We start from the raw sequence: 16,624 nt of genomic DNA, 5'->3' as shown, positions 1-16,624 counted from the left end.
TACTCTGGAAAACAGTATGGAAATTCCTCAAAAAGTTAACAATAGAGGGCATCTGGGTGGCTCAATGGTTGAGCATCTGCCTTTGGCTCTGGTAGTGATCTGGGCATCCTGGGATCGAGTCTCACATCAGGCTCCCTCCCCACAAGGAGTCTGCTTCTCCCTCTGCCTATGTCTCTGCCTCTCTCTTTGTATGTCTTTCATGAATAAATAAATAAAATATTAAAAAAAAAGTTAACAGTAGAACTGTCCTATGATGCAGTAATCATACTACTGGATGTCTCCCCCCAAAATATAAAAACACTAACACAAAGGAGTACACATATCCCTATGTTTATAGCAGCATTATTTATAATAGCCAAATTACGGAAGCAGTCCAAATGTCTACTGATAGATGAATGGATAAAGAAGATGTGGTATATATATACAATGGAATATTACTCAGAAATAAAAATGAATGAAATTTTGCCATTTGCAATAGCATGAATGGAACTAGAGAGTATTATGCTAAGCAAAATCAGAGAAAGACAAATACCATATAATTTCACTCATGTGGAATTTAAGAAACAAAACAAATGAGCAAAGGAAAAAAAAGAGAAATCAAGAAACAAACTCTTAACTATAGAGAACAAACTGATGATTGCCAAAAGGTAGGTGTGCGTGTCAGGGGGAATGGGTGAGTTGGTGATCGGAATGTAGGAGTGTATTTGTCTTGATGAGCACTGGGTGATGTATGGAATTGTTGAAGCACTACATTGTGCACCTGAAACTAATATAACACTCTATACTAACTATACTGGAATTAAGGTAAAAACTTACTGTAAAAAATGGGATGTATGGTTTTAAAAAGTTGTGATGGATTTCTACTTCTAACCAAAATGTAACAGAGATCATATTTATGTGCTTCCCTGAACAACTAGTCCCCCACTGCCGATCTCCCTCCAAAGAAAAGAAAAAAGACAAAATACATGAAAAAGTGTTTTTTGAGACACTGGACATCAGGCAATGGAGAGTGATCTTTGGGCAATGATAAATAAACAAGGTGAGGACTTCAATGGTGCAGCTTACTCTCTTGAGTTTCCAGGCTGTAGCACAAGAAGAGGAACTGAAATGGATGCCAGCAGCCTTCCTAATTTAAGGAGATGGAGTTGAGAGTCTAAGGAGAACAAAGCAGCTGGAGTTCACAGGATAGACCACCAGGAAGGAGAGCACAACTCAGAAAGAGACCTCTAGCAGTCAGAGAGTCCTCCTCCATTGTTTGGCCAAATACTAATTAGGACAATATGGGATGGAAGTACCTGGAGCCACGGGGGAATAGCCATCTAAAAATATTAGTGGGAACAGTGCCTGGCACTCACAACTGTCTGGGAATAGAGCCTGTTCGTATTAGCCAGACAGAAAAACTTCTAATTTATGGGGGCATTGGGTAGAGAACTCAGATTGATCTTGTCTGAATGGTGGAGGATAATTAGCCCTATACTGAGAATTGTTCCAGACCTACCTAAAATATCAAAAGTATGACCTAAAAGGATGGAATTGATCCCAATAAGCTTAAGTGCTTCTCAGAGTAGAGGTCAAGAATATTTATCAGAATATCAAACTATTCAGCACCCAACAAGGTAAAGTATACAATATTTGGTATCTAATAATAAATTACCAAGTATATAGTGAGGCAGGAAAATACTTTATAATGAAGAGAATGAGCAATCACTAGAATCTGACAAAGTTGACATTAACTGAACATTAAAATACCTCATTTAATTTTATTCCATATATTTAAAAAGTTGAGACATAGATATAAAAGATCCAAATCAAATTCCTAGAGATGAAAACTAGGTCTAGGATAAAAAATATATTGGATAGTATTAACATCAGATTAGTAAGGTAATCATACTCCTGGATATCTCCAGTAGTATTAGTAAAGGTAAAGATTAGTAAGTTTGAAGATACAGCAATAGAAGCCATCCAAAATAAACCACGTAGGGAAAAAAATTAAAATAGCATCACAAGCTATGAAAAGACTTCAGGTAGCTCAATAGTTGGGTAATTAGAATCCCCAAATGAGGAGAGAGCGTATATGAAGAAATAATGCTTGAAAGCTTTTAACATTTAATTAATTTTTAATGGTATATTTAAGATGTTTAGCAAACATCAAACATAAGAAACACAGGGCGGCCCGGGTGGCTCAGCAGTTTGGCGCCTGCCTTCAGCCCAGGGCATGATCCTGTAGACCCGGGATCGAGTTCCACATCAGGCTCCCTGCATGGATCCTGCTTCTCCTTCTGCCTGTGTCTCTGCCTCTCTCTCTGTGTCTTATTAATAAATAAATAAAATCTTAAAGAAAAAACATAAGAAACACAGATAAAACTAAACCATGGCACATAATAATCAAATTGCTCAAAACCAGTGATAATGATAATATCTTAAAAGCAGCTGGAGAAAAATGACACGAATACATACAGAGGAGCAAATTAAGGATGACGTTGGATTTTTCAGGCAAGCAAGAACACAGTAGAGCAATATCTTTAATATAACAAAAAGTACCTGTAAATGTAGAATTCTATGCACAGCACAAATACTGTTTAAAAATGAAAGTAGTTGATAGAAATGCAAAATAGTATGGCTGCTATATAAAGCAGTATTGTGGTTCCTCATAAAAATTAAAATAGAATTACCATATGATCCAACAATTCCAATTCTGGGTATATATCCAGAAGAATTGAAAGCAGAATTTATAATTCAAAAAAAGGAGACAAAGTAATATTATGAAAAATATTTAATAATCTAAAAGAAGCAGAAAAAAGAGGAAAAAGGGAACAAATTTAGGTAGAACAAATGGAAAACAAATAAGTAGGAAAATGATAGATTGAAATCTCAGCATATACAAAAATAACATTAAATTAAAATGATCTCAACTCTTCAGTAAAAAAACAGACATTGTCAAAATAGGTTAAAAAGTGAGACTCAACTTTTGACTGCTAAAAAGAAACACAGTTTAAATATGAAGATACAAATAGGTTACAAGTAAAAGAATGGGAAAAATAGAGACATTATTCTAAAATTTATGTATAAAAGCAGAGGAATGAAAATAGCTAAAAAAATTCTGAGAAAAAGGAATAAAAAGGGAGGAATTACTCTATCTGATGTCAAGACTTATTATATAGCTAGGGTAATCTTGAATGTGGTATTGTCAGAGAGAGAAACACATAGATCATTGGAGCTCAGTGGAGAACACCAAAATAATCCCATAGGAATGTGCTCAACTTATTTTCAATAATATGCAAAAGGATTCAATGGAGGAAGAATGATATTCTCAATTAATAGTGTGTAATTGCACATCCACAAGCAAAAAAATTAATCTTGATCTAAATCTTATACTTTATACAATAATTAACTCAAAGAAGGATCAATAGCAAGAGTTAAACTGGAAAATTCACAAATATGTAGAAATTAAAGAACATACTCTTGAACAACCAGTGGGTGAAAGAAGAAATCAAAAGGGGTGGGTAAGGTGAGGTAAACCAGGCAACAGGCTTTTAACTGAGGCTTACTGGAGGGATGGAGGGTGGGACAATGGATTAAATAGGTGATAGGTATTATGTAGGGCACTTGTGATGAACACTGGGTGTTGTATGTAAGTAATGAATCACTAAATTCTACACCTGAAACTAATGTTAACTAGCTGGAATTTAATTAAGAACTTGGAAATGGAAACATAAGATACCAAAATGCAAACAGATGCAACAAAAGTAGTTCTAAAAGGGAAGTTTATAGCGTGACAAATGCTTCAATAAACAATCTAGTACACTTATCTTGATGAGCACTGAGTAATTTATGGAATTGTTGAATCATTATATTAAACATGTGAAACTAATATAACACTTTATGGAAACTATCCTGGAATTAAATGAAAAGAAATAAAAATATAAAAAGAAACCTGACTTTATACCTTATGCAACTAGAAAAAATATAACTAAGCCAAAGATAGCAGAGAACGGAAATAATAAAAAGCGGAGCAGAAATAAATGAAATAGAGATTAAAAAACAGAAAATTTCAACAAAAATGAGAGTTGGTTTTTTGAAAAGATAAAATTGCAAATGTTTTAGTGAGATTAACCAAGAAAAAGATAGTGGGAAAAAAAGCAGACTCAAATAAATAAAATTGGAAATGAAAGGGGAGACATTACAACTGATACCACATAAATACAAAGGATTGTAAGAAACTATAGTGAAAAATTATGTGACAAGTTGGATAGTTTAGAAGAAATGGAGAAATTTCTAGAAAATGTACAACCTACCTAAACTGAATCTTGAACAGACAGAAAATGTAAACAGATGAGTCAGGACATTGAATCAGTAACCAAAAATCTCCCAATAAAATAACGTCCAGGACCAAATGATTTCATTCGTAAATTCTACAAAACATTTGAAGGAGAATTAATACTAATTGTTCTCAAACTCAAACTCATTCCAGACACTTCCAAACTAATTTTACATGGCCAACATTGCCCTAATAGCAAAGCGAGACAAGGACACTATAAGAAAAAGTAACCACAGGCCAGTAATCCTGATGAACAAAATCCTCAACACAATACTAGCAAACTGAATTCAAAGCATATTAAAAGGATCTTATACAAAGTCCAAGTAGGATTTTTCCCTGGAATGCAGGGAATGTTAAACATATGTAAATCAGTAAATATGATATACCACATTGAATAGAATGAAGGATAAAAATCATATATGATAATCTCAGTATATGCAGAAAAAACATTTAACAATATTCAACATCCTTAAAAAAATATTCAACATCCTTTTATGATGAAAACTCTCAACAAATTAGGTATAAATGGAATGTACCTCAACATAGTAAACGTCATACCTGACAAGCCCACTGCTAACCTCATACTCAAGGGTGAAAAACTGAAAACTTCATCAAAGATCAGGAACAAGACAAGGATGTTCATTCTTACCACTTCTATTCAACAGTACTGAAGGTCCTACCCAGATCATTAGGCAAGAAAAAGAAAAGGCATATAAATTGGAAAGGAAGAAGTAAAAATAAAAATATTCTACAAGGCTAGAAAATGAGGGAAAAGAAAGAAAATCAGTTGGACAAGAGAATTCTGAAGTAATTTTAAATCTGTTCAGTAAAGAAATACAGGCCCTCTAAAAACAAGAGGGTCGCCTGGGTGGCTCAGGGGTTGAGTGTTTGCCTTCGGCTCAGGGCATGATCCCACGGTCCTGGGATCGAGTCCTGCATCGGGCTCCCTGCAAGGAGCCTGTTTCTCCCTCTGCCTATGACTTTGCCTCTGTCTGTATCTCTCATGAAAAAATAAATAAAATATTAAAAAGGATAAAATAAAAAAGAAAAGAATACCATTGTATTTTGCAGCACCTGATTTTATGGAGCAAAACAAGACATTTTGATATAGGAATACATTATGAAATGATCACCACAATCAAGCTAATTAACATATTCACCTTAAACAGTTACTTTTTGGTGGTGAAAACACTTAAGATTCATTTTCTTAGTAAATTTCAAGTATATAACACATTATTATAGATACCATGCAGTAACTTAGGTCTCTATAAATTATTCATTTAATAATTGAAAATTTGTATCCCTTGACCAACATATCCTCAATTCCCCCAACTCCCAAACCCTGATAATCACCATCCTACTTTGTTTCTATGAGTTGATTTTGTTATATTCCACGTGTAAGTGACATCATGCAGTATTTGTCTTTCTCTGTCTGCCTTATTTCACTGAGCATAATGTATTTTAGATTCATCTGTGTTGTCACAAATGACAGATTTTCCTATAGATCTATTATTTTTATTTCTTTTTTGCTAATATTTTAAGATTTTTATTTTATTTTTTCTTTTTTGTCTTTTCTTATATATATATAATATATATATTATATATATAATTTTTATTGGAGTTCAATTTGCCAACATATAGCATAACTCCCAGTGCTCATCCCATCAAGTGCCCTCCCTCAGTGCCCATCACCCAGTCACCCCCACCCCCCGCCCTCCTCCCTTTCTACCACCCCTAGTTCGTTTCCCAGAATTAGGAGTTTCTCATGTTCTGTCTCCCTCTCTGATATTTCCCACTCATTTTTTCTCCTTTCTCCTTTATTCCCTTTCACTATTTTTTATATTCCCCAAATGAATGAGATCATATAATGTTTGTCCTTTTCCGATTGACTTATTTCACTCAGCATAATACCCTCCAGTTCCATCCACGTTGAAGCAAATGGTGGGTATTTGTCATTTCTAATGGCTGAGTAATATTCCATTGTATACATAAACCACATCTTCTTTATCCACTCATCTGTCGATGGACACCGAGGCTCCTTCCACACTTTGGATATTGTGGACATTGCTGCTAGAAACATCGGGGTGCTGGTGTCCCGGCGTTTCACTGCATCTGTATCTTTGGGGTAAATCCCCAGCAGTGCAATTGCTGGGTCATAGGGCAGATCTATTTTTAACTCCTTGAGGAACCTCCACACAGTTTTCCAGAGGGGCTGTACCAGTTCACATTCCCACCAACAGTGCAAGAGGGTTCCCCTTTCTCCACATCCTCTCCAACATTTGTTTCCTGCCTTGTTAATTTTCTCCATTCTCACTGGTGTGAGGTGGTATCTCATTGTGGTTTTGATTTGTATTTCCCTGATGGCAAGTGATGCAGAGCATTTTCTCATGTGCTTGTTGGCCATGTCTATGTCTTCCTCTGTGAGATTTCTGTTCATGTCTTTTGCCCATTTCATGATTGGATTGTTTGTTTCTTTGCTGTTGAGTTTGATAAGTTCTTTATAGATCTTGGATACTAGCCCTTTATCTGATATGTCATTTGCAAATATCTTCTCCCATTTTGTAGGCTGTCTTTTAGTTTTGTTGGCTGTTTCTTTTGCTGTGCAAAAGCTTCTTGTCTTGATGAAGTCCCAATAGTTTATTTTTGCTCTAGTTTCTCTTGCCTTCATGGATGTATCTTGTAAGAAGTTGCTGTGGCCAAGTTCAAACAGTGTGTTCCTTGTGTTCTCCTCTAGGATTTTGATGGAATCTTGTCTCACATTAAGATCTTTCATCCATTTTGAGTTTATCTTTGTGTCTGGTGTAAGAGAATGGTCTAGTTTCATTCTTCTTTATGTGGATGTCCAATTTTCCCAGCACCATTTTTTGAAGAGACTGTCCTTTTTTCAGTGGATAGTCATTCCTGCTTTGTCGAATATTAGTTGACCATAGAGTTGAGAGCCCATTTCTGGGTTCTCTATTCTGTTCCATTGATATATGTGTCTGTTTTTGTGCCGGTACCACAGTGTTTTAATGATCACAGCTTTGTAGTACAGCTTGAAATCCAGCATTGTGATGCCCCTGGCTTTAGTTTTCCTTTCAATATTGCCCTGGCTATTTGGGGTCTTTTCTGACTCCACACAAATCTTAAGATGATTCGTTCCAACTCTGTGAAGAAAGTCCATGGTATTTTGATAGGGATTGCATTGAATGTGTACATTGCCCTGGGTAGCATTGACATTTTCACAATATTAATTCTTCCAATCCATGAGCATGGAATATTTTTCCATCTCTTTGTGTCTTCCTCAATTTCTTTCAGAAATCTTCTGTAGTTTTTAGGGTATAGATCCTTTACCTCTTTGGTTAGGTTTATTCCTAGGTATCTTAGGCTTTTGGATGTAATTTTAAATGGGATTGACTCCTTAATTTCTCTTTCTTCAGTCTCATTGTTAGTGTATAGAAATGCCACTGATTTCTGGGCATTGATTTTTGTATCCTGCCACACTGCCAAATTGCTGTATGAGTTCTAACAATCTTGGGGTGGAGGCTTTTGGGTTTTCTCTGTACAGTATCATGTCAACTGCAAAGAGGGAGAGTTTGACTTCTTCTTTGCCAATTTGAATGCCTTTTACTTCCTTTTGTTGCCTGATTGCTGAGGCTAGGACTTCTAGTACTATGTTGAATAGCAGTGGTGAGAGTGGACGTCCTTGTCATGTTCCTGATCTTAGGGGAAAGGCTCCCAGTGTTTCCCCATTGAGAATGATATTTGCTGTGGGATTTTCATAGATGGCTTTTAGGGTGCTGAGGAATGTTCCCTCTATCCCTCCACTCTGAAGAGTTTTGATCAGGAATGGATGCTGTATTTTGTCAAATGCTTTCTCTGCATCTATTGAGAGGATCATATGGTTCTTGTTTTTTCCGTTGTTGATGTGATCTATCACACTGATTGTTTTACGAGTGTGGAACCAGCCTTGAATCCCAGTGATATATCCCACTTGGTCATGGTGAATAATCTTCTTAATGTACTGTTGGATCCTATTAGCTAGTATCTTGTTGAGAATTGTTGCGTCTGTGTTCATCAGGGATATTGGTCTATAATTCTTTTTGTGGGGTCTTCATCTGGTTTTGGAATTCCGGTAAAGCTGGCCTCATAGAACGAGTTTGGAAGTATTCCATCCCTTTCTATCCTTCAGAACAGCTTTAGTAGAACAGGTATTGTTTCTTTTTTAAACATTTGATAGAATTTCCCTGGGAAGCCATCTGGCCCTGGACTTTTGTGTCTTGGGAGGTTTCTGATGACTGCTTCAATTTCCTCCCTGGTTATTGGCCTGTTCAGGTTTTCTATTTCTTCCTGTACCAGTGTTGGTAGTTTGTGGTTTTCCAAAAATGCATCCATTTCTTTTTTTTTTAAAGATTTATTTATTTATTTATGATAGACATGGGGGGGAGGAGAGACACAGGAGGAGGGAGAAGCAGGCTCCATGCCGGGAGCCCGTCATGGGACTCGATCCCGGGACTCCAGGATTGCGCCCCAGGCCAAAGGCAGGCGCCAAACTGCTGAGCCACCCAGGGATCCCCTGCATCCATTTCTTATAGATTAACTAATTTATTGGTGTATGGCTGCTCATAATATGTTTTTAAAATCGTTTGTATTTCCTTGGTATTGGTTGTGATCTCTCTTCTTTCATTCGTGATTTTATTAATTTGAGTCTTTTCTCGATTCTTTTTAATAAGGCCGGCTAATGATTATCTATCTTGTTAATCCTTTTGAAGAACCAACTCTTGGTTTTGTTGATCTGTTCTACAGTTCTTCTGATCTCTATTTCATTGAGTTCTACTCAAATCTTTATTAACTATCTTCTCCTTGGTGTAGGTTTTATTTGCTGTTGTTTCTCCAGTTCCTTTAAGTGCAAGGTTAGCTAGTCTATTTGAGTTTTTTCCAATTTTTTGAGGGAGGCTTGTATTGTGAATTGTGATGTATTTCCCTCTTAGGACCACTTTTGCTGTATCCCAAAGATGTTGAATGGTTGTTTCTTCATTCTCATTAGTTTCCATGAATCTTTTTAATTCTTCTCTAATTTCCTGGTTGGCCCTTTCATCTTTTAGGAGGATGCTGTTTAACCTCCACGTGTTTGAGTTTATTCCAAATTTCCTCTTGTGATTGAGTTTTACTTTCAAAGCATTGTGGTCTGAAAATATGCAGGGGATAATCTCAATCTTTTGGTTTTGGTTGAGACTTGATTTGTTACCCAGTATGTGGTCTATTCTGGAGAAAGTTCCATGTGCACTTGAGAAGAATGTGTAATCAGTTGTGTTCGGATGTAAAGTTTTGTAAATATCTATGAAATCCATCTGGTCGAGTGTATCATTTAAGGCTGTTGTTTCTTTGGTGATGTTCTGCTTAGAAGATCTGTCATGTGCAGAAAGTGCTGTGTTGAAGTCTCCTACTATTAGTGTATTATTATCTAAGTATATCTTTACTTTGGTTATTAATTGATATATTTGGCAGCTCCCACATTAGGGGCATAAATATTCATGATTGTTAGGTCTTTTTGTTGGATAGACCCTTTAAGTATGATATAGTGTCCCTCTTAATCTCTTACTACAGTCTTTGGGATAAACTTTAATTTATCTGATAGGAGGATTGCTACCCCAGCTTTCTTTTGAGGACCATTTGAATGGAAAATGGTTCTCCAACCTTTGATTTTCAAGCTGTTCATTTCCTAGGTCTAAAATGAGTCTCTTGTAGACAGCAAATAGATGATTCTTGCTTTTTTATCCAGTTTGAAACCCTGTGTCTTTTGATGAGATCATTTAGCCCATTCACGTTCAGAGTGACTATTGGAAGATATGAATTTAGTGTCATCATAATACCTATTCAGTCCCTGTTTTTGTGGATCATTTCTTTGGGCATCCTCTTTCTTAACAGGGTCCCTCTTAATATTTCTTGCAGAGCTGGTTTGGTGGTCACATATTCTTTCAGTTTCTGCCTATCTTGGAAGCTCTTTATCTCTCCTTCTATTCTGGATGAGAGCATTGCTGGATAAAGTATTGGCTGCATGTTCTTCTCATTTAGGACCCTGAATATATCCTGCCAGCCCTTTCTGGCCTGCCAGGTCTTTACGGAGAGGTCTGCTGTTAATCTGATATTTCTCCCCATATAAGTTATGAATCTCTTGTTTCTCACTACTCTAAGGATATTCTCTTTATCTTTGGAATTCGCAAGTTTCACTATTAAATGTCGAGATGTTAAACGTTTTTTATTATTTTGGAGGGGGACTGCTCTATCTCTTGGATCTGAATGCCTGTTTCCCTCCCCAAATTAGGGAAGTTCTCAGCTATGATTTGTTCAAATATGCTTTCTGGCCCTCTGTCCTTCTCAGCCTTTCCTGGAACCCCAATTATATGTAGATTGTTCCTTCTGAAGCTGTCATTTATTTCCCTTAACTTTTCCTCATGGTCTCTTAATTGTTTTTCTCTTTTTTTCTCAGCTTCCTTCCTTGCCATCAACTTATCTTCTATGTCACTCACTCTTTTTTCCACCTCATTAACCCTCATCATTAGGACCTCCAGTTTGGATTGCATCTCATTTAATTGATTTTTAATTTTGGCCTGATGAGATCTAAATTCTTCAGTCATGAAGTCTCTAGAATCCTTTATGCTTTTTTCTAAAGCCACCAGTAGCTTTATAATTGTGCTTCTGAATTGGCTTTCTGACATTAAATTGTAATCCAAATTCTGTAACTCTGTGGGAGAGAATACTGTTTCTGATTCTTTTGTGGTGAATTCTTCCTTCTAGTCATTTTGCTCAGTGCAGAGTGGGTGTATGAGCAGGCTAAGTCAAGAATATCAACCACAACCTAAGTAAATTTCACCCTAGATGATTCTTGTTAGAAGCGAAAACCCTTCTCTCTGTAGCATTCTGGCTGTTCTCTCTTTAATTCTTAGGTCGAATTCGTAGGTGTTCAGGATGTTTTGAAAGTTATCTAGGTAAGTTGGTGGGACCAGGTGAGTGAGTACCCCTACTTTTCACCATCTTGACCCCCATCTTGCAGAATATTTTTAAACTCCCACTTTCAACACCGGAGAAAAATATAATCTGACCCTAAATAGTCATGGGTAATCTTGAACCTACAGAGCACAGGTTTTTTTTTTTTTTATTTTTTTAGTGAAGAGTGTGTTTTATTCCATTTACACCCAAATGACTTCTGTTCTTCACTTAAAATGTGAAGCTTCTTTTAGAGGGTACAAGGGACTCATCTACCTTACCTTGGTGTGCATGAACAATCTGAGTTTTCTTAGCTTAAAAAAAGTTTTTGTGTTTTAAAATATTTTATTTATTCATGAGAAACAGGGTCCCTCAGAGAGAGGCAGAGACATAGACAGAGGGAAAAGCAGGATCCTCGTAGGAGCCTGATGTGGACTTGATCCCTGGACCAGGATCACAGCCTGAGCCAAAGACAGACACTTAACCACTGAGCCACCCAGGTGTTCAGTTTAGAAAAACGTATCCAGGTTATTTCTATCATATTTTTCCAAATAGTGTCTTAGCATTGAAAATATGTTAGTGCCTCAAAAGTAAAAAAAAAAATTGTACACAAACACAGTGGCACTTTATCATAATAGTGAAAAACTTGGAAACCAATGAAATATCCAACATTATGAAAATCATTGTATATTAACTTAATTGAATGTTATATATCCCTTACATTGACAACTGTGAGGACTCCATTGTAATACAGATTAATATTTACCAAATAAAGTCAGATGGAAAGAATGGAACATGAAACTCTAATATAAGCTATGATTGTAACTATATACAAATATAAAAGGACAAAGTTAAAATGGAATGCAGAAAAATGAAAATAGCTATATTAACATGGTAAATTATCAATTTCTTCTAAAAATTTTTATCATTGTTTTAATAACTAAAATTGTATTTTGAGTTTTCTGGGGTTGTTCACCACCCCTCAGACTTTTCATCCCACATGCAGATGTTGTATGGAATACTACTCAGCCATTAAGAAATGAAATCTTGCGATTTGCAATGATGTGGATGGAACTAGAGGATATTATGCTAAGAGAAATAAGTTAATCAGTGAAAGAGAATTATAATATGATCTTACTTATATGTGGAATTTAAGAAACAAAACAGAGATGGGATGCCTGGGTGGCTTAGTAGTTTAGTGCCTGCCTTTGGCCCAGGGCGTGATCATGGAATCCCAGGATTGAGTCCCACAGCAAGCTCCCTGCATGGAGCCTGCTTCTCCCTCTGCCTATGTCTCTGCCTCTCTCTCTGTGTGTCTCATGAATAAATAAATAATCTTTTTAAAAAAAGAAACAAAACAGAGGATCATATAGGAAGAGGAGAAAAGATAAAACAAGATGAAATCATAGAGGGAAACAAAGCATAAGAGACTCTTAATCATAGGAATCAAACTGAGGGTCCCTGGAGGAGTAGTGGGTAGGGTATTGGGGTAACTGAGTGATGAATGTTTAGGAGGACACCTGATGTAATGAGCACTGGGTATTATGTAAGACTGATGAATCACTGACCTCTACCTCTGAAATTAATAATACATTATATGTTAATTAATTGAATTTAAATAAAAATTTAAAAATTTATTGAAGTATAATCAACACAATTTTAAGTGTACAATGTAATAATTAGGTATATGTATACGTTTGGAGTCCTAACTATTTATTTAATTAACATATTCATCACATTTTTTTTCTGAGAACACTTAAGTTCTGTTCTCTTAGCAAAATTCAGTTATACAATCCAGTATTACCAGCTATAGTAATCATGTCATACATTAGATGACCTTTTTCATCTTGTAACTGAAAGTTTATACCCTGTTACCTTTTTCATCTTATAACTGAAAGTTTATACCCTTTTACCACCCTTTCCCCATTTCCCCAACCCCAAGCCCCTCAAAACCACTATTCTATTCTCTGTTTCTAGAGTTTAACTGTTTTTTTTTTTCAAATTCCACAAATAAGTGATGATAACATGAAATATTTGTCTTTCTCTATCTGGCTTATTTTACCTAGCATACTAGTCCTCCAAATTCATTCTTGTCACAAATGGAAGGATGTCCCTCTTTTTATGGCTGAATAATATTCCATTGTGTACATATACCATATTTTATTTATCCATTCATCAGTAAATGGACACTTAGGTTGTTTCTGTACCTTGGCTATTTTAAATATTGCTGCAATGAATATGGGAGTAGAGATCTCTTTCAGATCATGATGTGGGATTGCTGGAGTATATGGTAGTTCTAATTTTAATTTGAGAAAGCTCTATACTGTTTTCCATGATAATCCTACCATTTTATATTCCAACCAACTGTGTACAAGGTTTCTCTACTAGCATTTGTTATCCCTTTTCTTTTTGATGATATAACTCTAGTAGTTGTGAGACATATTTCATCGTGGTTTTGATTTGGATTTTCCATATTATTAGTGATGCTAAGCACCTTTTCTTCTACCTGCTGACCATTTGTATGTCTTTTTTAAAGATTTATTAATTTATTTGAGAGAGACCAGAGCAGGGGGAGGGACAGTAGGAGAGAGGAGAGAATCCTCAGGCAGATTCCCAGCTGAGTGTGGAGTCCAACCTGGACCTTTATTTCACAACCCTGAGATTCATTATCTTGTGCTGAAATCAAGAGTCGAATGCTTGGTGTGCCTGGGTGGCTCAGTTGATTAAGCGTCTGCCTTTGGCTCAGGTCATGATCCCAGGGTCCTGGGATTGAGGCCCACATCAGGCTTCGTGCACACTGGGAGCCTGCTTCTCCCTCTCTTGCTCCCTCTACTTCTTCTCTTTCTCTCTCAAATACGTAAAAAATATATATATATTTTATTTATTATTTATGATAGTCACACAGAGAGAGAGAGAGGTAGAGACAGAGGCAGGCTCCATGCACCGGGAGCCCGACGTGGGATTTGATCCCGGGTCTCCAGGATCGCGCCCTGGGCCAAAGGCAGGCGCCAAACCGCTGTGCCACCCAGAGGGCTTTATATATTTTTTAAAGAGTCAAATGCTTAACTGACTGAGCCATCCAGATGCCCCTATATGTTTTCTTTGGAAAAATGTCTATTCAGGTTCTTTGCCCATTTTTAAATTGTTTTTTTTTTCTATTGAGTTGTAGGAGTTCTTTGTATATTTTGGATATTACCATCTATTGAATATAGTGTTTCCAAGTATTTTCTCCCATTCCGTAGGTTGCCTTTTAATTTTGTTGATGGTTTCCGTGAAATTTCTAATATGGAGAAAGAAAATAGAATATCAATTACCACAATCTGCAACTGATACTGATCTAGACAGATCGTAAAATGAACTTAGAACTCAGAGAGGGTGTTGTGTTTTGATTGTCTAAAAAAGAAAACAATACAATTTTATTGTTTTTTTTTTGTAGAGGTGACTTAGAAAAAATAAGGTCAAATGTAGAGATATCTCTGTAATTTTGTTATTTCTTTTTAACCTTTAGGTACAAAATTATGCTGATGCCCTAAACTGGTACTATTATTCTCTGAGATTTTATGCAACTGATCGTACAGATTTGGACTTGGCCAAACTGCGGAGAAACATGGCTTCCTGCTACCTTCATTTGAAACAACTTGATAAGGTGCTTTGATTCATCTATTTTTTTCAAAGGCAGGAAGTGTCCTGTGCAGTGGCAGGGAGATAGGTACAGTTTGGTGTGTCTTCTTGGCTATGAGGTTAAGATATCTGAGAGTTTCTTCATAGAATATAAACTCAAATTGATACTTTCCTGATTTGTACACTGTAAACATGACTGATAGGAACTTCCCAGAAAGAGAGAATTTGAAAAACCATTAATTCCACTACTTACTGGGTTTTGGGGGCACCTTTTTCTGGAAAGTAATATATCATTGGAACTTCTAAACCAAGTTGTTTGCTACTAACCACCTGCAGTATTGTCCTTTGAAGCAGACTAAATTATAAGGTACACTTTTATTGGTCAACCATTCAGTATGGGAAAATACTCAGATAAAATAGTCTTTCTTTTATGTACTGGGTTACCTATTGACTATCCAACCACTCTGGAAAATTTTTAGCAATTGATTATCAGAACAAAATTCTAAGAGGTGAATGAGATAAAAATCTATTTAAAGATCGAGCCATTCATACTTCCTAGAGCAATTGGAACATTTCTTTTTTTGGGTATCATAGTATACACATAAGTGGGGGAAGGTATTGGCTTGTGGAAGGACAAGTGAGAAAGACAAGTGTAGACCCAGATAAAATATGAAGGCTTTTGTTGCTTTTCAGGTTTTAATGACAAGTTTAGGGGAAAATATATGATTACTGGTTGTATTCCAGACATTTTCTTTGAGTTTTTGTTTACTTTGAAGGGTTGTTTATTTGACTAAATACTTCAATTTTCTTTCAAAAGAATATTTACCATTTAGTTTGTATATTAAAAATTTATAGTTCGGGAAGAGAAGTTGAAGTATTACTTACTTAGTTCATGATATTTCAGCACAGCCTAGCATTTAAGTGTTTCAGAATGATAATTGACGCTACTGTTTACATAAAGACCTGAAAAACAGATTATCACACAAATTTTCTGCATAAGATACCATTAACTATTTCAGAAAGATAATTGCTTACTGCTTAAAGATATAAAAGTGATCAGAAAGTTATTTTAAGTTTCATGATTTATGTTGGCCTGGCAGAATGGGAAGGACCTGCATTTGGAGTCAGATATGCCATTTGGATGATTGTCTTTTCAGGCCAAGGAAGGGTATCTGTTCTGCTATCTGTTCAGCTAATACAGATAGAAAGAGTGCAGTACAAGATACTGTGATAGTCTCTGAGGGGTTATAGATATGAACAAGACATAGTTGCCTTTGACTCAACCAAGCAGCTGGCCTCAGAGTATCCTAATGGGCAGATCTTTAAAGATTTTATTTATTTATTTGAGAGACAGCTCGCACAAGCAGGGAGGGGGGCAAAGAGAAAGGGAGAAGCAGACTCCCAGCTGAACAGGGAGCCCAAAATGCAGCTCCATCCCAGGACCCTGAGATCAAGACCGGAGCCAAAGGCAGATGCTTAACTGACTAAGCCACCCAGGTACACCTAGAATATGAGGCTAGAATATGAGGTTGTTTTTAAGAGTGGAGGTTAGGCATAGGGGGCCAGGCTGGGATGCAGTTTCTAGGAGAATATGAAGTGAGTAGATAGAATCTTTCAAGACTTGAAGCAGTGCTTCTTTTTTTAAAGTAGCCTCAACACCCAGTGTGGGGCTTGAACTCAAGACATTGAGATCAAGAGTCATGTGTTCCTCCGATTGAG

General features: G+C 36.3%; 1 protein-coding gene across 6 annotated transcripts in view; it reads left to right on the top strand.

Annotated features, from left to right (window-relative positions):
- The window catches only part of TEX11 (testis expressed 11), a 311,535-nt gene that overhangs the window by 143,201 nt on the left and 151,710 nt on the right, over positions 1-16,624 (top strand). For all 6 annotated transcript variants that reach the window (XM_025466112.3, XM_025466113.3, XM_049107547.1 and 3 more), the window contains one exon: positions 14,793-14,930. In XM_025466112.3, the coding sequence (XP_025321897.1) occupies positions 14,793-14,930 (138 nt within the window). The remainder of the gene's footprint in view (positions 1-14,792; positions 14,931-16,624) is intronic.

This window comes from Canis lupus, chromosome X (genome assembly GCF_003254725.2).
Source record: "Canis lupus dingo isolate Sandy chromosome X, ASM325472v2, whole genome shotgun sequence".
NCBI classification, from domain to species: domain Eukaryota; kingdom Metazoa; phylum Chordata; class Mammalia; order Carnivora; family Canidae; genus Canis; species Canis lupus.
Note: the sequence above shows the minus strand (reverse complement) of the source record. Positions and strands in the feature narration are given on the sequence as shown.